The 25,954-nt window shown below is 41.8% G+C and overlaps 1 protein-coding gene across 4 annotated transcripts in view; it reads left to right on the top strand.

Annotated features, from left to right (window-relative positions):
- LIMCH1 (LIM and calponin homology domains 1) overlaps positions 1-25,954 on the top strand; it is a 662,913-nt gene that overhangs the window by 423,936 nt on the left and 213,023 nt on the right. For all 4 annotated transcript variants that reach the window (XM_069201855.1, XM_069201848.1, XM_069201843.1 and 1 more), the window contains exon 6: positions 6,049-6,159. In XM_069201855.1, coding sequence (XP_069057956.1) covers positions 6,049-6,159 — 111 coding nt within the window. The remainder of the gene's footprint in view (positions 1-6,048; positions 6,160-25,954) is intronic.

Here is a 25,954-nt window from a genome sequence, read left to right as displayed (position 1 = left end):
ATCATGATTACCGAACCACTGACCAGCCTTCAGGGTGAAAGGATCGTTCAGTAGTAGCTACAGCGTGAAAGATTTGGCTGCGATTAGTGTTGGCAACACTTAACTGCTTGGAAAAAAAAAGCTATTTGTAAGAGAAGCTGAGGGGCAGAAGGGACCCCCCTTTGAACTCTGGTGGGGCTGAATTGACTTGTGCTGCAAGCACCCACACATGCATAACCCGAGGGGCTTCTGATGGGCTACCCAGTTCTAAAGATAGAGGTCAGAAGTTCATTGATGTTACCCACTGATGTAGTTATACAGGATTTAATTTATTTTGTTATATTTGAAATGAATCAGTTGGGAACCATATTTTTTCTGTATTTTACCCCTTTCCAGAAGGAATAGTAAGTTTCTCCATCCAGTGTAGAGGGATGCTTTTGCTAAAGTATTTCAGGTATGCTCTAAATGAAGTCAGTAGATCTTTTCACCCCAGCTAAGAGGGAAGAGAGAAATTACCATTACAATCAGCCATTTAATTTATAGTATGACAAGTTTGGTCACACATAGAAAACTCAAGTCGGGATTAAAGTTATAGGGTTTTATTTCAGACTCAAACTCAGGTTAATGTAGACAATTCTCAAGATAAGACTATAAAGATACAGAATTACCATGGGATGTCCTAGGCGCTGGAACAACTGAAGCTTAATTAACATCCAGCAGCCTAAGCATTCTGTCCGTGCAAAGCAGAATATAAGCACCAGAACCTGATGCTCTGAAAATAAATGTGACCAGCTCTTCTAAGCATGTGCATAAATCTCAAATATCCAATTAATTCTCCAAACGATGGGGGTCCCTTAAATGTACAAGATTTCCAATATCTCCTGTGCTGGGCTGCAAAACCTGGGGACAAGAAAGTAAAGAGGAACTAAAGGACAAAAAGCATTTGGAAAAACGACATCTAGGGCAAAATGAGGCGGAAAGTGTCAGCATGTCACAAGCTCTGTCAAGAGTCTTTTCATGGGTTAAACGAAAAATCTAAGTCTTCTCATCACAGCATTAAGTTGCGGGCAAGGGCAAAAATAAGTCTGCTTCAAATCCAACTGGGGAACGGTAAATTAAAGTCCAAAGAGAATGATAATTTGTTCATTAAGGACACCACATGGATCAGAAGGTTTAATTGTCCAATCATAGTCCATCATACAACAGGCATCTGTAACATTAGGACAAATTCCCAAAACCAACATGGGAAAAGTATCCATCTTTGTTCCCCTGTTCAATTTGGTAACAAGTTTAAATGTCAATCTTCTTAGTTTCTGGATGTACCAACTTCAAGGTTACTTTCTCATGCGTAAAACAATATAACATCTGTTTCCTAACTAACATTCTATGGGAATTATGTCTTTAAAGAAATGACGCTTTAGCAAAGAAAACAGCTTTCTCACGTTCTTCAGAATCGGAGGCCTAGCAATCAATATGGCGAAACTAAAGCAAATGGAAATAACATGGCACAATTATTTATTTTGAACAATACAAATATAAGGATATAATTGCAATGCCATCACTAATAACCCTTGTCAATTATCATGTTACAGTAAATGCAAATGCAAATTAACTTGTTAATACATTTCAATAGGAATGTTGGCAACTACATTTTTCAACATTAACGCATGACATTTGAAATATATTCTTTTAGAAATTCATTATCGTTTCAGTGAAAACTATTCATTGACATCATGGGGAAACACATGCAATCAACTTAAATATTATACTGGGATTAAAATATCTATACCACATCACATTAGATTACTGGTCTACAGTGAATGCACTCCAATATAGGCTTTCAGGGCACCACTTCAGTTAAGTTTTTAGAGCTTCACACAACATAATGTAAAATGTGTCAAGTGTAGAAAAATAGTGTGACATCAAAGTAGCAATAACACTTCAGCTACATCACTGTGTACTCACCTCTGTCAAAAATAATCCTACACAACGAGAGCACAGTGTATGGTTAAAGACACTGGCACATGCTTTCTAGTGCCAAGCAATCCACCTTTCAGATTAGAAGGTTCTCTTAGTTTAATATGTAGCACAAATCAGAACAGCTCAGAATTAAACGTGTATTAATAAGATTAATGTATGTAATAGAAGGTTCTTAAGCGAAGTGTTACAACAGTATGAGTAACTCAAACGGCACTCAGTAAGCAGCAGAGTGAAGGGATGTAGGCTGGGATGAGATGCAACGAGTAATAGGCTTCTCGTTAGAAGACAATTTAGGTAGAATCAGAGTGCACAAGGTTTACTAAGGCCAACAACCCTTCTTGTAGATCTGGCAAGGACACTACCTGTGCAAAGTAGATTGTGCGGTTCTTCCGTTAAATAACTTCTTGTTTGGTATCAGGAGTCTGTTAATTCCATAGTGTTTGGTTTCTTCTTTTCCTAAACTTTCCTATTTTGATGATAGTTTTTGGTTTGTCCTTATATTGGAACTGAAGTCACGGAATGGGATGTTTGCAGTCCTGGAGGCCAAGTACCACGTTTTTGTGCTTTGATTACGCTTTCTTCTCAGAATCTTTACTTTGAGGAACATGTGAAGACAGTTTCAACACGTTAGATTGGCTCATCTACAGAGACTAAAACCTGAAGATCTTGTCAGCTGGTTTCTGAGAAGTCTGACTTGCTACAAGCTTGTAGGTGATAACTCAATAAAGGGTTTCCCGAGGAAGACTGCGTAGTATCACTACTCGAGGGAAATGGCATCGCAGCCAGAACTTAATCCACATGACTATCAAGGTGGCAGTTCTTCACTCCAGAATCCTAGAAATGTGTTGGGATGGTGCATCTACCAAAGTACAGGTTGGCTTGCACAGACCTATTTTAGGTGGATATCATGGGCGATTCATTGCGTAGTCCCTCGCTTCCTCCTAATCCGTTTCCGACTGCTTCTCTTGTTAGCCTCAGAGGTTGCACAAAACTTTTTATGTTCGTGCTTAGGCTTTAAAACATACCGATCTCCAGTGCTAACAAAAATATCAAATTTGCTTGGCTTAACCTGCACCACTGGTTTTGGCATTGGTTTGGAAACTACAGTAAAAATAAACACAAAATGCTGAGATTAAATAGCACAAGTGTCAAACATTCTGTACCTTGCCACCGGGAAACCTGTTCCCATGGAAACATACCAAAGCTATATGTCGGAACGTGGGCGTGGTGCGGAGCCATTCCACCGTGTTTACATAAGCCTTGTTCTCTTTTGAGGGCCCAGGATATTGCTCAAATACCATTTACTTGTACTTGTGAGATAATTAATCTGCTAGCCCTGCCAAGGGAGCCGCGATAACTCTCGCTATTTTTGCGTTTTCCCTCCGTGAGAACTGATGTAGGACAGGTATTGACCAGCTTTTCAGCGAGACCTACCTGGTCAGTTTTTGCTACATTACACACACGAGTAGGCCGGTTTATTTTGTTAACTGTGGTTTGCCAGGACACAGAGAAACATGACATTTTTTTAGAAAGTACCCACTTTAAAAAATAATGTAAGGGTTATTTAGTTTTCAGTTTCCAAGATTATACTGGCCATAACCAAGATGAAATGAAAATGTTGGTTTTGGAAACCCTGTAAAAAATACTATATTGTAAGAAACCGAAAGTGCAAAACATTTTTAAAAACTACAGTGTTCTGGTATTTCTACCGCACACCACTTTCTGCCCTCTGTGTTTTTCAGTGAGTCCAGAGACTGTGAGGGAACAGTAGCAAAATAGAGATCTGTACTAGCTTTTGTTATGGTGATTTATGTTTTGCTCAAAAGATTCTTAATGCTGGAAATTAGGAGTCAGTGTAGATAGAATGATCAAGTGCAGCACACCTCTAGCCCAGGCTGTTGAATGAAATCTTGAATGGACTTTGCAGATTTGCTGCTTGGATTTGGAATTCTCCTACTGACCTAGTTGAATTTTGTGAATAGAAAAGTAGAGGTTTTAATTAAAGTATGTGGTGAAAAAAATGGATCTGTGCACAACACAGATGTAAAGTGTATTCACTTATCAAGGCAACTACTGCACACTTTCCGAAGCCAAAGTGCTATGATTATCCGTAGCTTAACAATAATCACGATGCAGCTAAAATCCCAAGTTCAGGATGGCGGGACTTCGTGCCACGTTTCTGCTTGCGTCTATCCCGAATGAAGGACCTTATTACAGGTATTGAGATTATTAGAAAATTTTAATTAAACATGCGTAGAAATCGCAACACAAACCTTGCGAAGGTGGTATCCCTGAGACACAAGTGTTAGCTGTATTTGCAAACACTCAATGGAAAGTTTGATGTTTGGCTTTTTGGAATGTGCAGAAAACAGTAAAAAATAAAAATAAAATAAGATTGATGATTTTGGATAAGAATAAATAAACCAAAAATCCTTTTTAACTATATACTGGATCTTGAGTATGATTATGAATTGAAAGCAGATTCTGTGCTGTTAACCTTGGACACAGTTAAACCCACTAGTGGGGTATCTGGTGACACAAGGCTTTTTCTACCCCGGGCTGGTTCAAAACATAGTTTACAGGTCTCTAGAAGGGAGTCAAGCGACACCAGGCCAGCTCATCATCCGTGAGGTGCAGTGTAGATCCCTTGGGCCACAAGCGTGACATGACATCTGTGTGTAACTGTCACACTTAGATCATCAAACTCAAACACACGGATGATCAGTGAATTGCTTGTAAAAGTCGCTGCTATCAGCAATCCCTTGGGTCGCACTCCGGTCCACTCTTTATTTCCCGCTATAGGAGTTTAGATAAGGACCAACCATATGTAGATCAGGCTTCATACTACAGTACAACCCAAACTACCTGCCCCCCTCTATGTGGGAGCATAATCAAGCTGATACCAGGATTGTTGGTCTCTGAGGCGCAGCCTGTGACTGGTGGCTTAGCGAGCACGGGACCCATGTCTAGGCATCACACTTGGGACATCCCACTGTCTGAGGGGTAGTGTGTGGAACTCTTGCAAAGTCTGACACTGGCTTTTAAAATCGCACCAACTATCACCATTTTGTTTCTCTCCCTGTCCCGTCCCAAAATTTAAAAGCCTAATACCTGGCATCCTGCCATCCGGTTCCCCACCACCAGACTTTCCCGTTGGATAATTGACCTACATTGCTCTCTGAGAGACAGCAGTATGAGGTCTCAACATTGGCGCTCTCGGAGCCGCTGCCAACATAGAATGCAGTTCGCTGCCATGCCCGGGTCTCTTCAGACCTGAGGCTGACTGGGTGGATGGTGGTTTCAGAGAGCCACCCGCATGCCAGAACCTTCCTTTGTTTCTGGAGGGACCCATATGTGTCCAGGAATACCGGCAGGCACTCATCACAGTGACGTCACAGAAGCGACAATCAGCCTTTGTTTTCCGATACTGTGCGATTCGGTAGCTGTGGACATCGGGATTACAGGCCCCGAACTCGTGTTGAAACCACTGATAACAATAAAAAGCTACAATATAGTTTATTATGCCAGTTAGTGGTTTTCATAGATGAGCGGAGAAGACTTCATCAATTTCCAACTAGGGCAAAGGGGACACAGCCAAACTTTCAGAACGTTTCTGATTCCGGAAGCCCGGATGCTGAGCGTGCTATGTTGTGTTGCTGTTTGCAGAACCCACTGGTGAAAGAGTTGTACGGGAATCGGGGTTTTCTAAAGTAAATGTCTATCGAGGGAATCAGAGTTTTGCGTTGGTCCTTTACTATGAAAGCACACTGATGTGTGAATTAAAAGCACTTGGCAATCGATGAAATGTTTAGTACTGTAATGTATTGCATTTTTGGGCTATACTTTATTTAATTTTACTTTAACCAGAAAGCAATGGCCGTTTGCTGAATGGGCTGCTGTGCGTAGTTCAACACATGAATGTCAGTTTTAACTTCAGCAGACTTTCTGTTCAGGGGATTTAGTTGTGGCTGGAATGTAGCGGGCCGTAAATTTTAACGCAAGATGCCTAGGTTTTATGCGAGGTGAAAGTTACATCTGAAATCGTCCGAAAATATTTTCCTGGCTAATGGCATTTGTTCCTTTCTGCAGGTATTAGTCACTATTTACTGGCTGGGGAAGGCCGCGAACAGCTGCACGTCGTACAGCGGAGCCACGCTGGACCTGAAGGAGTTCGAAGGTTTACTGGCCCAGATGAGGAAGGTAGGGCGCTCGCGCCTCGCCCGCGCGCGCGTGAGTGACGTTTTATGGGCGTGAGAGCGGCCTTTGCACTGGGGCCTCCTAGCGCGTGTGACTGGAGGGGAAACAGGTGTTTGCGAGAGGGCTCGCGCGTCCCAGGCTGCGGACCAGTCATAACTTTCAGGCCATAATGCATTCATAGCTATTCCGTTTATGGTCTGCAGAGGAAAGAGCGCAGCGTGCGGCCGACCCCTGTTCCCGCCTGCCAGAATGTAGATTCTGAGCTTTACTAAAACAATAAACAGCTTGTGCTTTGAAGTCCAGTGCAAGGGCAGCAAGGCGAGGGAGCCGCCCGAGCCGTGTTTCCGTTGAGCCTAGGCGGACGCCAGTGGCAGCTGCTGAACGTGTGGTAAAATTATGTGGTGTAATTTCCCCATCCTCAATTGCACCGTGAGAGCACCCTTAGCAAGTCGGCCCCACGCACCATCGAACGAGCATAAACCTCCACCTGTATAGTGGTGTATTTACTTTACAAAAGAATTCGGTTAAAAAGTCCGAGGTTTTACAGGCATTACTAAAGGGATGCTCGAGAAATATTCTAGTTCGTCACGGATAGCAGAGTGTACCTGACACGGTATTCACCACAAGATAACGTTGCTGGACCGCAATCCTGCCTAACAGAGGTAGGATTGCTAAATTCCCTAGCCATTAACCAGCAGCGGATGTATGGTTTCATCAGTGTAATAAGCAGGACCATTGGAATTATGCTGCAGAGTTGACTAAATAATACCGAAGAAAGGGCAAAGTAGATAGCGCAATGCGGCACATTTTGTGACAGTATTACTTCCTTATTTTGTGATTTTTTTTTTTTTTTTTTACTCAGATTTTTACACGTTGCCAAGTCAGTCTCTAGTAATTTTTAATCCGTTTGAGCAGGAAAATTATTTTTTTGTTAAAATCTGCAGATTATCCAGCAGATGGAAAATCTATACGTTATGTGGAAAACACTACAGCCACAAAATCGCATAATTCATTTGGCCCACAAGTTAATTGGTTAACTGTTATATGTATTCTGATTGTCCAGACAGCGGAACTTGGCCTCCTTTTACAGACGCCTCACAGATTCAGACAGTAAACACACCGAAGCCATTTGACTGCCCTGATGACTTACAAATATGTAATAAAATGGACAGCAGACCATAGAAATCAGGGTAATGAAAGTGTTTTAAGCTAAAGTATCTGAAGAGTCAGGCGTCCAATAACAGAGCTGCGCATTATGACAGTGGTCCCGTTTATAAATGCTGTTTGCATTTTGAAGATGCATTTGGGCGCTCAGTTACCAGCACAGACACATTTTATTGATTTACTAAATGTCAATTAATACTTATAAATGGATTTCCTCGCGCATGGAATTGCACCAGTATGCTAGAATGTTCCGTGTGAGCAGATCTGCTCAGATTGGCCGGTTTGTAGGCGTTCCAGGGTGGGGACACATGCAAGAAATTGTAAAAACCCACAAACTTTTTACAATACATTTTTGTTAAATTCTGAAGAGAAGGAAAAATAAATCAGGCATGGCATAAAATAAGCATCTACATTACTATACGTTTAATATAAATCAAATGTTTCAAGGCATACAAGCACCAGGCATAAAGCATTTCTAGGTGGTAGCATTACATGACGCAGTTGTTCAATTAAAGTACACCGTGGGTACCCAAGCCCTCCCCCACCCCCAAAATCCGGTTGTATTGCCAAGGACAACCTCTGGCCTCGTAAATAGCTTTCTCCATAACGGAGCAGCGTTCCATTCCCTGCCTCCATTCACACAGGGTGGTGGGTGTTCGCACCCTTCAATGCTTAGCAATATCACGTTTATTAGATACTGGCACTTGTAAAAGTGAAGTAATCAAAGACCCTGTTTGCCAAGTTCTTTTAGGCAATATGATTTCTATCAATATGACATGTGATTCAGGGGCACCCATCACAATAATTTCAGACACTTTGTTTAACTTTCATTGGAAAGGTAAAGTGATATTAAGTAAACCAGATGTACACCCTAAAGCTTATGGGGATCAAGATATTGATCTGTTGGGATATTTTGAAGAACAAATCACTTGTTTGGGAAACAGTATTTGTACTAAAGTGTATGTGGCTATTAAAGGAAGGAATATTGTAGGTTGGCGGGATTTAGCCAAGTTAGGCCTCATGCTTGTGCCAATCCTCCACAGACTCATCTGCTGCCTGTTTTAAAAAAAAAAAATTAAACCTTTCTAACAAGACACTTGGTTCTTCGCAAAATTTACGTTGGAGACGTGCAATAGCTTCTGCAAATTCATTCCAATCACCACCCGCTTCTTCAGATGGAATAACTTTGGGTAAATTATCAAACACTTGTTGGCCTTCTTGCCCCAGGTGACTAAATAAAATGGCAGCTTTACGCTTAGGTGGAAAACCATCAGCACCTACAGCAACTAGATAGTTCTCAAATGAACGTAACCAAATTGGCCATTTAACATGAGGTTTTCCAGGACATTGTAGGAATGGAGCAATAGTAGCCAAGTTAGAAGCAGATTCATACGACATTCTAGCTAGAAATTCTATTTTTCGTTCCCTTTAAGACCCAACCAATAGCCACTCTGTGATAATTTTAAATTGCAAACATTGTAAAACTAAAATGTCAAAATTAAACACAAACCAAATTTCATGGCACTGAATATAACACTACTGATATAGAAGTCTTTTAAAACTTGAAGTTGCTAAAGGTGTGCCTGTCACCGTGGTGCAAGCACATAAACAGTTACCAACAGGATGCTGTGCTCATCACTGTGTTGAATCTTGAAGCTGTAATTAACACTGGAATAAAGAGTCCTTTCCAGAAGTTCCAACAGACCAGAAATGAGTTGTGCTACAAGGATGCTTATCAGTGAAAGAATTAACACTGCATGGACAACTCAGAAAGGTTCAAGGGCTGATAAGAAAATGTTACATTCAGGTGTCACTTCACAGCCACGAGAAAACAGCAAGAAATAGAAATAAATTGAGGCTGGCCAAGCAGGATTCCTGTGAAAAAGTTCTTTAATTTGCCTCAAAATAGGAGCTCACAACCAGCATGACATGAGCACAGGTAACAAGGAGAAAACTGGCCAACCGATGTCACACTTACATTTTCAAAACCGGTTGTGCCATTCAAAATACAACATGTTGCCTGCACACGAGCCATCAGCTTCAACAACCAGGAAACAAACTGAAACTCACGAGATTCTCATCAGAGACAACACACGCTATTGAAAATAAACAGAACGTGCTGCTGCAGAGAACCTAATGATGTAAGCATGCAGCAGACGTCACAGCACGAGCAGAGCTCATGCTGTGACAGCTGAACTACAACAACAGTAACACCTATACAACACCCCCCCCCTTTTAATACAAAAGAAAAAATATTAAAATAAAATAAATCAATGACTACATAAACATAAACATATATACATATTGTCATTACATTTACCCAATTACTAAGAAGCCAGTGCAGAACTTATAACTTAAAGCATTAAAGCTAAGAGACATAATAGTCCTGAAATTTGACAGACATAGACGCATTGCGAGAATTTCTACTTTTCACTGTTGAAGAAGGTTGATGTAATGATTGCCTAGAAGAGGCACTATCCTCATCACACGGACCCAAAACTTCTGAACCTTCCGTCAATTGTGTTTCCAAGGTTGGCCTACTCAAATCAACTTGAGAGAAATTCATAAGTTGTTGATCACCCACAAAATTATATTCTTGATTTGTTGTTCTTGATCTGACGAACAATATTTTCTTTGCTTGCTCTTTAGAAATTTTAACAATGTCTCTCTTGCTCCACCAACCTTTGTTCCACAAAAACACAGAACCTTTAGAAATTTTCTCAACCTGGGCAGGTAAGGAAAATTTAGAACTTCCCTTTTTAACCCTAGACGGTACTCTCACTAAAACCCAATCTCCAACCTGAACATCCACTAATTTAACTCTAAATTTCTTGTCAAACAGTTCTTTTGTTCGATTTTGTTTTTTAATCACTGAACTTTCCACTTTAGATAAATCCTCAAATTTGTCTTTGTTCAAATTTCTAATCCAATCAGGTAACATATTAAATCTGGGCAACCTTTTGCGTAATAACACAAAAGGACAAACGCCAGTAGTACTGTGAGGAGTGGTTAAATATGACCAAATTTTCTCTTTTAAAAACATTTTAACATTCTGACCCATCGCTAAAGCGGTTTGAACACCTTCCTTTAAGAATTTGTTCATACGCTCCACTAAACCGTTTGATGAAGGGGAATAAAGAGCCACTTTATTATGCTTCATGTGATGCTGAGATAAAAACTCATACATTTTGTGTGAAGTGAAATGTGTACCATTATCTGTTACTATTTCATTTGGTGCACCTTCAATATTGAATATCTTCTGCAAAAATGTGATTACAGTGTCCGTATTTGGATTTGTAGCAAAATCAATATACACCCATTTAGAAAAATAATCAATTAAAACCATCATATACCTTTGACTAGATGGAAGCAACTCAAAAGGGCCTGCAATGTCTATTGCCACTTTTTCCCATGCCATATCAGGATAAGGAGTGTTGTGTAGAGGTGTCTCCTGCAACTTCCAATGTTTATCTGAGACCAGACAAGTAGCACAGGCACCAATATAAGTGGCCACTTGGGATTCCATTGCTGGCCACCAATAAAATTGTTTGAGAGCTTTACAGGTGCTACTTATGCCCAAATGCCCTTTATGTGCTTCTTCAATTAGTAGTTCCCTTAAAGAACTTGGAGGGACACACAAGTCAGCACGCATTAATACACCAGACACCAATGATAGTTCTTTAGACACTTGAATATAGGGACGTAATGACATCTCCACATTTCTCTCACGAGGCCATCCGTCCTTCATATAAGTTGTGACCTTAGAAAAAATAGGATCATTGTTAGAAGCCTCTATCCATTTTTCATGCGAAAGTGACCCAGTATTATGTAAAATGTCCTCTATAGATGCCACCACGCATTCTTCTTCCGAATTTAGTACAATTTCATCCGAAACTGGTAACCTTGACAAACAATCTGCTCTAACGTTCTTACCTCCAGGGATATATTTCAAAACAAAATCAAATTCATGCAACCTTGAAATCAATCTCACTAGACGTGACGACGCTTTCCCCGTTCCATTTCCATTCAAGAGATGAATTAACGGCTTGTGATCCGTAAACATGTCAAATTGTGTGCCCCAGATATAGTTTTTAAATCTTTCCACTGCCCATGAACATGCTAGTGCTTCACGTTCAATTGTACTATAATGTGACTCTGCCAAATTCAGTGCACGTGAAGCAAAAGCAATAGTGTTTTCCTTGCCTTCAATCCGTTGCGATAGTACAGCTCCCAGACCAACTTGACTGGCATCCACAGTAATTATACATTTCTTTCCAGAAACAAAAGATGATAATGCTGGAGCTGATATTATCAATCTCTTGACATTCTGAAATGCTTCCTCAACCTCATCAGACCAAATATATTTGGCGCCTTTTTTTTAACAAGTTCCTTAATGGCTGCACAATATATGCATATCCCTTCACAAAGCGTGAATAATACTCACTTAAGCCCAGGAAAGATCTCAAGGTATCCTTATCCCTGGGAGGCTTTGCATCCTGAATAGCTTTAATTAATGAATATTTGGGAGAAATACCATTTGGGGTAACCATGTGACCCAAATAGTCAAAATTTTGCACATTTAATTTGCATTTATCAGACCGAAGAGTAACTCCAAATTCCCTAAATTTATCAAAAACCCTGGTTAAAATTCTATTGTGCTCATTCAAAGTTTCTGCAAAGATGAGTACGTCATCTTGAAAAGCTTGAACTCTTTCTATACCCTCCAATACTGTGTCCATCAACCTTTGGAAGACACTGGCAGCTGAAGCCAGGCCAAAAGGTAGCCTTGTAAACTTGAAAGCACCAAATGGTGTTATAAAAGTGGTGAGATTTTGTGACACCTGATCGAGCGGAATTTGATGATACGCTGATTTAAGATCTAATAGTGAGAAAAAACGTGCATGACCAATGTTAGCTAACAAGTCTTGCACCTTGGGCAATGGGTGACATTCAACAACAATGTTTTTATTTAATGTGCGAAGGTCAGCACAGAGTCTTATGTCCCCATCCTTTTTCCGAACGATCACAATGGGACTGACCCACTCAGAAGACTCTGCCTGTTTAATGATACCCTCATTTACCATTTGGTCCAATAACCTTTTTAATTCTGCTCTGATGGTAAAGGGTACAGGGCGAACTTTATGAATTACTGGAATTGCATTCTTTTTTAACCTAATAGTGTGTGTGTAATTTTTAAAACAACCAATAGAGTGACTAAAGAGCTCAGGGTAAGCGTCACAAATCTCTTTTACTGAACTTTTCTCCTGAACTTGGACCATGGATACAGGAATGTTACATATCCTCACAGGCAAATCTGCTCCAGGCACAAGCATGAGGCCTAACTTGGCTAAATCCCGCCAACCTACAATATTCCTTCCTTTAATAGCCACATACACTTTAGTACAAATACTGTTTCCCAAACAAGTGATTTGTTCTTCAAAATATCCCAACAGATCAATATCTTGATCCCCATAAGCTTTAGGGTGTACATCTGGTTTACTTAATATCACTTTACCTTTCCAATGAAAGTTAAACAAAGTGTCTGAAATTATTGTGATGGGTGCCCCTGAATCACATGTCATATTGATAGAAATCATATTGCCTAAAAGAACTTGGCAAACAGGGTCTTTGATTACTTCACTTTTACAAGTGCCAGTATCTAAGTTCAGTACCATATTAGATAAACTCAATAAATCCTCGTCTTCTGTTACTTCAATGCTATGTACTTTTACATTTTTACTGCTTTTACAAACACTGTAAAAATGTCCTACCTTTTTGCAGTTAGTGCAGCGTTTAACTATAGCAGGACATTGCGCAAAATTGCTCAAATGTGATTTAGAACCACACCTAAAACAATATTGATTCGTTTTTTTAACAAAAGGCTTAACATTCCTTCCCTTGAGACCAACATAATCCACATGCTCTCCTTCATTAACTGAATTTACCAGCACTGAAGATGATTTGGTATATTCTTGAGTTATTACCTGAGTTGAAACAATAGAGCGTTCAATACTTTTAGCTAACATCAGCACCTCACTTAATGAAGGATCCCTGCAACTTAATAATCTCTCTTGAATCTTCTTGGAATAGCAACTGTAAACAAATTGATCACGCAAATACGTATCTAATGCAGACCCAAAATTGCATGTGACAGCTAAAGATCTCAACACTGAAATAAAATCCTCCACAGACTCATCTGCTGCCTGTTTTTTTAAAAAAAAATTAAACCTTTCTAACAAGACACTTGGTTCTTCGCAAAATTTACGTTGGAGACGTGCAATAGCTTCTGCAAATTCATTCCAATCACCACCCGCTTCTTCAGATGGAATAACTTTGGGTAAATTATCAAACACTTGTTGGCCTTCTTGCCCCAGGTGACTAAATAAAATGGCAGCTTTACGCTTAGGTGGAAAACCATCAGCACCTACAGCAACTAGATAGTTCTCAAATGAACGTAACCAAATAGGCCATTTAACATGAGGTTTTCCAGGACATTGTAGGAATGGAGCAATAGTAGCCAAGTTAGAAGCAGATTCATACGACATTCTAGCTAGAAATTCTATTTTTCGTTCCCTTTAAGACCCAACCAATAGCCACTCTGTGATAATTTTAAATTGCAAACATTGTAAAACTAAAATGTCAAAATTAAACACAAACCAAATTTCATGGCACTGAATATAACACTACTGATATAGAAGTCTTTTAAAACTTGAAGTTGCTAAAGGTGTGCCTGTCACCGTGGTGCAAGCACATAAACAGTTACCAACAGGATGCTGTGCTCATCACTGTGTTGAATCTTGAAGCTGTAATTAACACTGGAATAAAGAGTCCTTTCCAGAAGTTCCAACAGACCAGAAATGAGTTGTGCTACAAGGATGCTTGTCAGTGAAAGAATTAACACTGCATGGACAACTCAGAAAGGTTCAAGGGCTGATAAGAAAATGTTACATTCAGGTGTCACTTCACAGCCACGAGAAAACAGCAAACAGAGCAATCCAGTAGGAAACACCAGGAACCATCCAAGAAAGGTTGAAAGGTAAACAGACTTCAGTTTGTTGCAGAGAACTCCCGGATTTCACACGACAGGCTGTTCTGAAAGTCAACAGCAGGAACAAAACCAACTGCAACTCAGCAAACAAGATGTGTCCTCAAAAAAACGATTCCGTTCATTAATTACTTAGAACAAGGAACGATGCAGTTGTGAGCTCCAATAAACTTAAGGCAAACCGAAAAAATTAAGAAAACTCGTCGCCAAATGTTGCAAGTGCCTTGAAATAGAAATAAATTGAGGCTGGCCAAGCAGGATTCCTGTGAAAAAGTTCTTTAATTTGCCTCAAAATAGGAGCTCACAACCAGCATGACATGAGCACAGGTAACAAGGAGAAAACTGGCCAACCGATGTCACACTTACATTTTCAAAACCGGTTGTGCCATTCAAAATACAACATGTTGCCTGCACACGAGCCATCAGCTTCAACAACCAGGAAACAAACTGAAACTCACGAGATTCTCATCAGAGACAACACACGCTATTGAAAATAAACAGAACGTGCTGCTGCAGAGAACCTAATGATGTAAGCATGCAGCAGACGTCACAGCACGAGCAGAGCTCATGCTGTGACAGCTGAACTACAACAACAGTAACACCTATACAACACAAGGACAACCTCTGGCCTCGTAAATAGCTTTCTCCATAACGGAGCAGCGTTCCATTCCCTGCCTCCATTCACACAGGGTGGTGGGTGTTCGCACCCTTCAATGCTTAGCAATATCACGTTTATCTATTAACTAGCCTAAACCAGTAAGAGTAGGGTGTGCCATAGTGCCTCGGCTGCCTCCACTTGACAACACAGCAATCTTTGTAGGGCGTAGCTTGGTCGGTAGGATTGGAGGGGGCGTGGTGAGATTCAGATTTTACAACAGTCGTGCTGTGTACAATGTCATAATGCATTGTAGGAGAAGCAGGGCACCAGAGGGGCTAAAGGGGCAGTGGAAAGAGAGACAAATGCGGATTAGCAGGAGTAATAAGGGTGCAAAAAAACTATATTTTGTAAAATAACTAAACTTTTTGAAGACTTTTAAAGTAGAGAGGGTAGAGTGCGTGTGCGTTTTTATCTGTGTGTAAAAAATCCTTGTGACATCCGACAGACACCTCACCATACCCGGCTGAAAGCACCTGCACCGAACTATTTATCCCAAAATATATTTATCATTAGGGCGTAACACCCCAATCGCCACCCTGAAGCTACGACCCTGCATCTTCGGCATTAATTAGACAGGCCGTCCTGTTCTTGATGTTGCAGGTCCCTGAACCTATTTACAGTAAGGTGAATGAGATTGCACTCCCAGGTCATGTGTGTCTGAGTGCCCGTGGCGATGTGGCACAAACAGCCACAACGTAATAGTTTGCGGGTGTTAGCCAACCTCCTGCAGGTAGTTTACCACCCTGACACAGGAAATCTGTTTCAGGGTGGAGAACAGAAGTGACGAAAACACGTCCTGAAATAGTGGTGGAAGTAGAGAAAATGATTTCACCATGAAGAAACTAAAGAAAGATGGAAGATGTGTTACAGCGTTAGATTTTTCACAAAACTACATTTCTGTTTTTGAACATATTTAGGCACGCAAGTAGTGCTGGGAATCGGCATTATTCACACTGTCAGAATTCTCGGCAAATTCCAAGAAGAAATGGACTCAGAACACACAGGAACAACTAAACAACCTTCTGTGTAAATGAGGCATGTATTAATCTAAAAGCTGGCTGTCTATCCCAAGAATTATCTCTGTATGAGCCATGACATCACTATCCCCCTAGCAGCAAGGAAACCGGCCTATAAATACGCCATTTCAATCAATCAATCAATTTTTTTTTATAGAGCGCTAATCACCCGTGAGGGTCTCAAGGCGCTAGTGGGGCGAGGGTTACTGTTCGAACAGCCATGTCTTGAGTTTTTTTCTGAAGAGTAGGAGGTCTTTGGTTTTGCAGAGGTTGGTGGGGAGGGAGTTCCAGGTTGTGGGGGCGAGGTAGGAGAAGGCCCTGCCTCCAGTGGTGGAGCGTTGGATGCGGGGGACTGTAGCTAGTGCGAGGTCGGCTGATCGGAGGTTGTGGGTGGGAGTGTGGAAGTTCACTCTTTCTTTGAGATAGGTCGGGCCGGTGTTGTGGAGGGATTTCTGTCCTTGCATCAACATGATTTAACACTCAGTGCTTTAATTTGGTCCGAAACATCCGCTTCACTTTTTTAACATACAGCCTATTTCTTACCAACCACCAGAATGTTCTGTTCCTAATTTGTTGAGAAAGATCAGTAACTTTGTTAAAAGACACATTTCTGCTCTTAAATACCTGTTTTTTATACGTGCGTGTTATAGTAATCCAACGCACTAAACTAAAGCTTTCCACTTTCCTAAGGTAGCCAGTGTTTCAAAAGTCCAGGCTAATTTTTAGTAAATAGGCGCAGTTCCCCACTAAAAGCTTATTTTATGAACATGCACGCTTGTCTCCATAAAGTGCTATTTTTAATATTCGGTAAGTAGATAAATTTTACTAAGAGACAAAACCTGGGTTGGAGGAGCACTCTCACAGAACTCTGTCAGACTTCACTGTCTGCTTGTGCTTTGAGCTACTCTCTTCAAGGCACATTGCGACTCAGCAGGTCTTCATCAGTACGGTGGAGGTAGTGGTTAAACAGGCAATTGCAATAGCTGTCCAATGAGGGTGACACCTATAGGGTAACAGAACATTGTGGCACCCTACAATGCAGGATCAAGTCACCTTACTGCTAATCCAATGAGACAGGACTGTCAACAGCACTGGTGGACATGGGCTGAGCAGATGCATGCTAACAACTGACATGTATTTTCAGTTTCTTGCAAAAAGCTAATAAATTATACGAACTGCCATTTGCTGTTTTAACCCATATGTTAATTAGGGTTTTGTTTAATAATCTTTGTTTTTAAATTAACTCCTTGAACCTAGTGTTAGTATTCATGGTCTGATTCTATCCTGCTGAAGTCTCCCAAGTTAGTCTACTCCCTCAAGCTCCATTTCTTTTCCCCTATCTCCTCTGATACATGCATTGCTATTATCACTAGTTTCACCTTCTAGCCATCCAGCCATGCAGAAAGTTAATTGTCATACAAAACGGCCAAACTAGTGATGGAGCATCTGAGGTGCGCTCTAAATGAGGTCAACAGATCTTTTCATCCAGCAAAAAGGGGTAGAATGCTTAGGCATCAAAACTCAAATGACAATTCAAAATGACAGTATGACACATTTGGTCATACAAGGAAAACTCCAGTCAGGAATAAAGTTAAGGATTTTATTACAGGTGTATGATCACATTTATGTAAATGATTCTCAAAAGAAGTCAATATAAATAGACTCGCCATGGGTTGTCCCAGGCGTTGGAAGAAGTTTGATCAAACTAACATCAAAAGGAGTAAACATTCAAAAATAACTATATAAAACATCAACAGAATTATCCGATGATTTGAAAACAAGTACTGTCCAGTTTTTTTTAAGCATGAAGGCAATTTGAAAGTCATCTAAGTTAGCTAGCTAGGGCAAGCAAAATCCCTACAGATGAGCAAGTCACAAACTAGCGTGGGCTACAACACACGAGGGTGAAAAGTAAAGAGCATATAGTGGACAAAAATGAATTTGAAAAACATCTGGGGCAAAATGTGTCTAACCAAGGTTGGCAAAAAGTAGGTAAAAAAGGAAGGTGTTAGCATTTCAGAATCTCTGTCAGGAATCTTCTCCTTGGGTCAGGAAACATTTCTAAGTCTCAGCAAAGCATTAGGGAAGGCGCGGGGAAAGTGTAGAGAGATCTGTACCTCTCAAAGTCCTAGAGAATCTGCTCCTAAAGGCAATGGCAAGAAGAATGCTGCTAATCCAACTGTGGAACGGTATACTAAAGTCCAAAATGCATGATGATTTGTCACTCCATCACACCACATGAATCAGAAGGTTTAACTTTCCAATTACAATCCATCATATGACAGTCACTTGAAACATTGGGAAATATTCCTATTACCACCATGAGAAAGGAATCCATCTTAGCTCATCCGTATGATTTGAAACAATTGTATATCATCCATTTTCACAGTTCCTCAAAGTCCTGGGTTCAAGTTACTTTCTCAGGCTCGCTATGCATAAAACAATTGGACATCTACTTTTAAGCTAACATTCTATGAGAACAAATTAATTTTTCTTCATATTTTATAAAACAGGGCTTTGGAGGCCTCACTCAGGCTAACTAAAGTGAATTAAAACGGCTCATTCATTTATATCAAGCAAGGCACATACAACATTCAGAACTATGAATTCATGAGCTTTGTTAGTGTTCGTGTTACAGTAGGTTTAAAACGAAATAACGTTGTTAAAGCATTTCAGTAAGTATAACGCAGACCTACATTTTCCAACATAAGCATGTGACATTTAAAACATCTTTTTAGAAATTCATTATCGTGAGGGACTGGGGAAGATGGTGGGTTGAACTACCCACTCTGAGCACCTCCCTCTTACTGCCTTGTTGTCACCTCTGACCACTGGCTACTACGCTTATCTCTGCTCCCACTGAACACTGGCTCCTCCTCACAGCAGCGTGGACTCCTTGGGGGCCAGTGGATGCTGCAATTGGGGGTTGTGAGGCAGTGGGGACTGGCGATGTTGCTTCTCAGATTACAGCGGGTCATTTTCCATCCTTCACCAACCGTTCACGAGGCCTGGGACTACAGCGCTATGGCGCCACAATGCTTGAATTCATCCCGCTGTACCCGTGGGGCCGTAGAGCGAATAAAGCTCACAGCAAGCGTTTTACATCGGAGGAGGGCCCGGGCCTGACCTCACCGCCAACCGAGAGGGGCACCTCAGTACTGGGGCGCTCCATTCTAAAACTGTTGGAGTAAGGGGCGGTAGCAGGTCTTCTCCAGGACCACTTGAGACAGACTTGGACTTCAGGGGAAGAGGCCACCCTTGCAGAAGTGCTGACGGTCGTGGCCACTGCTGTAACCAATGTGGAGCTTAATGAGAACATTTGTATCCTAGCTGCCGAAGGCAACAGTGTAGTGGCCTGGAGTCTCCTAAACTGCTATAAAGTAACACTTTTCAAAGGGATACAGTACAAACTGCTGCTGTCAACATGTCAGCAGGAAGCACAGCATTGTCGCCTGCTGGAAATTCTGGATCTAGTTCTACCATCGCTCAACTGTCCGTGAGTACAGCGGGGGTCAGTCCACATGCAGAGGCGGGGGTGGAGGACGGACGTGGGGTGATTATGGACTTTGGTGTTGGTTATGGAAATATCTGCAACTTTGGGCCAGTTTGGTCAAAAAGGTCCATCTCGAGCATCAGATAACAGATCTGGGCCCCTCTTCACCCTCGCTCATTAGCCCTCAGTCCTCTCTGCGTATCCAGCCTACCCTGACTACCCTGACATCTGGAGTCGATGGGGGGTGGGGCTGATAATGTGGGCATTTTTTATGCAGATCTGGAGACTGCAGAACCAGCACCATTGTCCCCAGCCAAACAAGACGGGCAAACTGTGATGAGTGGAAAGAACTGTACTAAGATCAGTAAGAAACCCAAGTTAGCACAAAAGGGCTCTTCATTCGGTTAGACTACACCCTTAGGGACAAGGAGAAGCGTGACCAGTATCAGCACTACAGGCAGACCACTACAAGATTGGGTCATGTCAAAGGTGTAGGAGGCTGGACTGGCTTGTAGTGAGTACCAAGGGGTACTTACACCTTGCACCAGGCCCAGGTATCCCTTATTAGTGTATAGGGGTGTCTAGCAGCTTAGGCTGATAGATAATGGTAGCTTAGCAGAGCAGCTTAGGCTGAACTAGGAGACGAGTGAAGCTCCTACAGTACCACTAGTGTCATATGCACAATATCATAAGAAAACACAATACACAGATATACTAAAAATAAAGGTACTTTATTTTTATGACAATATGCCAAAAGTATCTCAGTGAGTACCCTCAGTATGAGGATAGCAAATATACACAAGATATATGTACACAATACCAAAAATATGCAGTATAGTAATAGAAAACAGTGCAAACAATGTATAGTTACAATAGGATGCAATGGGGACACATAGGGATAGGGGCAACACAAACCATATACTCCAAAAGTGGAATGCAAACCACGAATGGACCCCAAACCTATGTGACCTTGTAGAGGGTCGCTGGGACTGTAACAGTGAGGGTTAGAAATATAGCCCACCCCAAGACCCTGAAAAGTGAGTGCAAAGTGCACTAAAGTTCCCCAAAGAGCACAGAAGTCGTGATAGGGGAATTCTGCAGGAAAGGCCAACACCAGCAATGCAACAACGATGGATTTCCAGACTAGAGTACCTGTGGAACAAGGGGACCAAGTCCAAAAGTCACGATCAAGTCGAGAGTGGGCAGATACCCAGGAAATGCCAGCTGTGGGTGCAAAGAAGCTACTACTGGGAGGTAGAAGCTGAGGATTCTGCAGGAACGACAAGGGCTAGAAACTTCCCCTTTGGAGGATGGATGTCCCACGTCGTGAAGAGTCGTGCAGAAGTGTTTTCCCGCCGAAAGACCGCAAACAAGCCTTGCTAGCTGCAAAGCTCGCGGTTAGGGTTTTTGGATGCTGCTGTGGCCCAGGAGGGACCAGGATGTCGCCAATTGCATCAGGAGACAGAGGGGGCGCCCAGCATGACAAGGAGCCCTCTCAGAAGCAGGCAGCACCCGCAGAAGTGCCGGAACAGGCACTACGAAGTGGAGTGAAACGGTGCTCACCCGAAGTTGCACAAGAGAGTCCCACGCCGCCGGAGGACAACTCAGGAGGTCGTGCAATGCAGGTTAGAGTGCCGTGGACCCAGGCTTGGCTGTGCACAAAGGAAATCTTCGTGGAGTGCACAGGAGCCGGAGTAGCTGCAAAACACGCGGTTCCCAGCAATGCAGTCTGGCACGGGGAGGCAAGGACTTACCTCCACCAAACTTGGACTGAAGAGTCACTGGACTGTGGGAGTCACTTGGACAGAGTTGCTGAGTTCAAGGGACCTCGCTCGTCGTGCTGAGAGGAGACCCAGAGGACCGGTGATGCAGTTCTTTGGTGCCTGCGGTTGCAGGGGGAAGATTCCGTCGACACACGGGAGATTTCTTCGGAGCTTCTAGTGCAGAGAGGAGGCAGACTACCCCCACAGCATGCACCACCAGGAAAACAGTCGAGAAGGCGGCTGGATCAGCGTTACAGTGTCGCAGTAGTCTTTGCTACTTTGTTGCAGTTTTGCAGGCTTCCAGCGTGGTCAGCAGTCGATTCCTTGGCAGAAGGTGAAGAGAGAGATGCAGAGGAACTCTGATGAGCTCTTGCATTCGTTATCTAAGGAATTCCCCAGAGCAGAGACCCTAAATAGCCAGAAAAGAGGGTTTGGCTACTTAGGAGAGAGGATAGGCTAGCAACACCTGAAGGAGCCTATCAGAAGGAGTCTCTGACGTCACCTGCTGGCCCTGGCCACTCAGAGCAGTCCAGTGTGCCAGCAGCACCTTTTTTTCCAAGATGGCAGAGGTCTGGAGCACACTGGAGGAGCTCTGGGCACCTCCCAGGGGAGGTGCAGGTCAGGGGAGTGGTCACTCCCCTTTCCTTTGTCCAGTTTCGCACCAGAGCAGGGCTGAGGGGTCCCTGAACCGGTGTAGACTGGCTTATGCAGAAATGGGCACCATCTGTGGAAGTGTGGCCAGCTTCAGCCAAGTCAGTTGAGAACCATGATCAGTATCTGGCATCGGTACAATCTAAAATTGACGATCTGGACTATTTGTCGATTTTTGTTTAGTCGGATCTTCGTAAATCTACTATGGATAGATGATGGAAGTTACGTCAGCAGATAGATCCCCTGAAAGCAGTTGGGACCCAAGTTTTTTTTGCAGGAGCTATCTAGGTTCAGGATCATAAAGTGCAGTTGTACCAAGATGTATTTTACGGAGTATGATGCGGAGCAGGTCCTTAGCAGTTTGAAGGATTTAGCATTATAGAGTTGATTTTACCAATGATCTTGTTAGTGATGTTTTGGACAATGCATTAATAATGAGCTTTGATACCCCTTTCTTCTTCCTCTTTCGCTTTGTTTCCTCTTCTGCATGTTTTCCTAGGGGATGAGGGGATAGGTATCCATCTTTCTTTTATTCTGATTTCTTTATGGTCAGTGGCATTGTGAGGGGTGGCGGTGGGGTGGCATGGGGGAGTTAATCATTGTTTGTCGGTTTCTCCAGTGACAGCCGTAGAATGGAGAGGATTCTCTGTCAGACATGGGGGCTTTGGTAGGGAGGGAAGAGGCTGTGTGGATGAGGAGGGAAGCGCTTAGCAGAGGAGTTTTGGGTAGATTTTGAATAGTAGGGTTGTTGGTGGTGGGGGAGTCAGAAAGGTCAACTGTTTAAAAACTGCTTAATCATGTTTATAGATAATGGGCTCGGGTATGGGTATCTACTCATTGTGTGAACTACTATAATGACTAAATTAAAGTGTATGTTTTGGAACATTTCGGGTCTTAACTCAGGGAGTAAATGATGGCTGGTACGCAAGGAGATTAAAATGTATAACCCTCAGTTGCTTGTGTTAACCAAGACTCATTTAGTTTTCAAGGAAAACCGCCGGTTTAACTCTTTGGAGTATGATTTGGTTATAAGCACATTGCAAACTGCCTTTATACGTGGTGTAACTATTGTTGGCGAGTCTGACCTTAATAATTAAACTTACAAGGGGACGCAAATAGATCAATTAACCTTTTGACTCGCATTTAAGATGTTCCCACCGTATATCCCGTACATTCAGATCAATAACCAATCAGTAACATCAGTAATCGATGATAATCAATAGCATTAGTAATCAATTGGAGTCTGTAATTATCACATACTATGAACATACAGTCATGAATAACCACACCTTGAGGTAAGGTCAGAATATTTATTTCCCTATATTAACAATGCTAATGTCACGTAAGGAAAATGTCAATATCAAATGATAAACATGCAGGAACATCACTGGCTATCCAAATCTGCGAAAGAAACTTAATCTAATCAAAGCTTGAACAATTGCACATTCTAAGGTTATGGTGCAAATTAATAACAAGAACAATTGCGCAAACGATATCACATACATTTATATATAGCAATGGAAATACATCGAATGTTACTCCATTAAGCGAACTTTCATTAGTTAGGATCCTTATCTAACACCAGATTAACATTAGCATGTTGGGCTTCATGTAAAACAATTTAGTCAACACTAATTTAGAAAACATCTAACTATGGCTCTATCAAAATAGTGCTGTTGGTACCTACAAAGAAAAAGCAAATAGGCATAGCAAAACACATGCATAACAGTATACCTCTCCTCAAGTGAATCGGCAAGCTAAGATAGTCTTCGTCATGAGGACATCAGTTGGTCAGCAAGGCATCAGGATTCAGCATCAAAGTTCAGGAACCGCAAAGTCTAAGTATTAAAGTTAAGCACTGCCCTCTGGATGCTCAGTCAAGTAATGGTCTTTTGGCAAGAAAGAAAATGGGCAAATGCGTTAGGCGATGGGAAAATGCACAATGGCAGCTTCTTCTCAGTGTAGTCTGTCTAAGTTAGATTTCCTAAAACTACTTCCCAAGTCCCTATTGGTCAAGGGATCGTATGTTCACACTTTGTCCAATAAAACTAAAACATCAAACCTACAGTTTCTAATAGTACACGGTTCACATGTCGCTGATTGGCTTCTCTTGTAGTGTCCCATTCATCCTGCTCATCAGGTAACAAGATTGTTGCAGCTTATTCTCCAATCAGTGCAGTTATTGTTCTCCTCCTGAGAAATTCAGTCTTACACACATTACACTTAGAATGTTACATTTTACAAGAACAGCATCTTCTAGCAAACGGTTCTCATGAGAAAGACGTTTAGCTACGAGCACATTTGGTCAGCACAGTGGAAGGCTGGGCAGGAACTCCTAACCGAGAGTATATTTACTTCACTAGGTATTAAAAGTGTAGTATACACTACTTTTAATATTGGCTAATAAAAAATAAATATGATCACTATTAAGCGATTGATTACAATGCAGCATTACAATATTAAACATGTAAAACACAGTTTCAAATGTAGATTGAAGTTACTACCACTTTGATGATATGCAACTCCAAATGACTGCCTTTGTTCTGCGGCGAGTTTAGAGGGTTTTGCACTGTGTAGGAGGGAGAAAGCGGGACACTTAACAAGCTCTTCAAATACCTAGTAATGCCCATACGGAAACTACCCCAACCCCCGGGGTTTGTTCGGAAGAAGTAAATACAGCTCTGATGGGGATGCAGTGGCCACTTGTAGCCCTGGGCCCCAGTGCCACTGCACTTGCTGAGCTTTCCCCTGACTAAGCCAAGACTTTACCTCAGGTCTCTGAAAGCACATCTCCACAACAAATGTTCTGTAGCTCGGGCTAGTTAATTAAAGAGCTTTGCAACCCAGTTGTCTCAAAAGTTCATCTGGGCTACTGTAATCTTCTCCTTTTTTGGACATTATCCTGTCTCTGCTTCCTTTTATGAGCCAAGTACAGTTTATTTGTATTAATTGAGCTTTGTTTCCTCCTCAGACATTCTGAGAATCTATTTGTGCTTACATTTTCGTATGCATTTGTTATTTCGAAGTATATGCACAACATTTTCAGCGAATCCATGTTTATAGAAGTTGTACATAATCAAGGATGTAGAAAACAATAGATGGCATACACAAGTTTGTTCTACTGGGTTTACCAGTTGGATGCTTTAAAATGTATCATTTCTTTATACTATGAATACAAATTAGATTTCTAGTTAAAGCAAATTTTACACGTAGAGATTTGTCATCAAATAGCATACTCATCTTCAGCAGATTATTATATCAACTAGCAGTAGTTCAGTACATTTCTTTGTTTATGGCACTCTTCTGAAGGAGTTTGTACGGTTTCACTAAAGTTTTATACAGTGCATTGGTACTCCTTTGCATTTTTTCTAATAAATACAATGTTACTTCGCATGCAATTTAATTTGTTTTTCATCTCCCCAAATGTGAAATGTATTGAGAAGGCTGATAAGGTAGCCTTGGTGTGTTATTCCTGCACAGGGGAAGGTTAGATTAGCAGCAGTAGCAATTGATCTGTGTGGATCTTTGTGACAGCTTGGCATAATGGTTCCTTGGATGCAAATTAATGCAACAGCATGTTGATGCTGGTATCTGCAAGGCCACACTGCTTCTCTTAACCTCTTTCGGTTGGCTGCATGGATAGTGCATGCATGCATCTTGAAATTACACAGTACTCACATTCCCAACTGTTTGGGTCTTCTCACCCTGGTCTTGCACCTGCCTTTGTTCCTGTTGTTTTCGCCACCTGCCTTAAACTTTAGTGCTGTCCTTCGGCTGCAGGAGCACCTGCTTCAAAGTCTGCTTCTTCCTCTGAGGAGATGCACCTGTTACTAGAGCACCTCCTTGTGTACCTTTCCCCCCCAAAACAAACCATCTTACATATGCGCTCGACCTTGCTCCCTCGTCCTCCACGAAGATCTCCTTTTCTTTGCCCCTCCCTGCCTTTTTTGTATCTTATTTTTGGCCTCCCATGGACCCAGCCTCAAGCACCGCAATTTGTCTTTCGCT

Source organism: Pleurodeles waltl, chromosome 1_2, assembly GCF_031143425.1.
Source record: "Pleurodeles waltl isolate 20211129_DDA chromosome 1_2, aPleWal1.hap1.20221129, whole genome shotgun sequence".
Classification (NCBI taxonomy): Eukaryota; Metazoa; Chordata; class Amphibia; order Caudata; family Salamandridae; genus Pleurodeles; species Pleurodeles waltl.
This window is presented reverse-complemented; position numbering and strand designations above follow the sequence as displayed.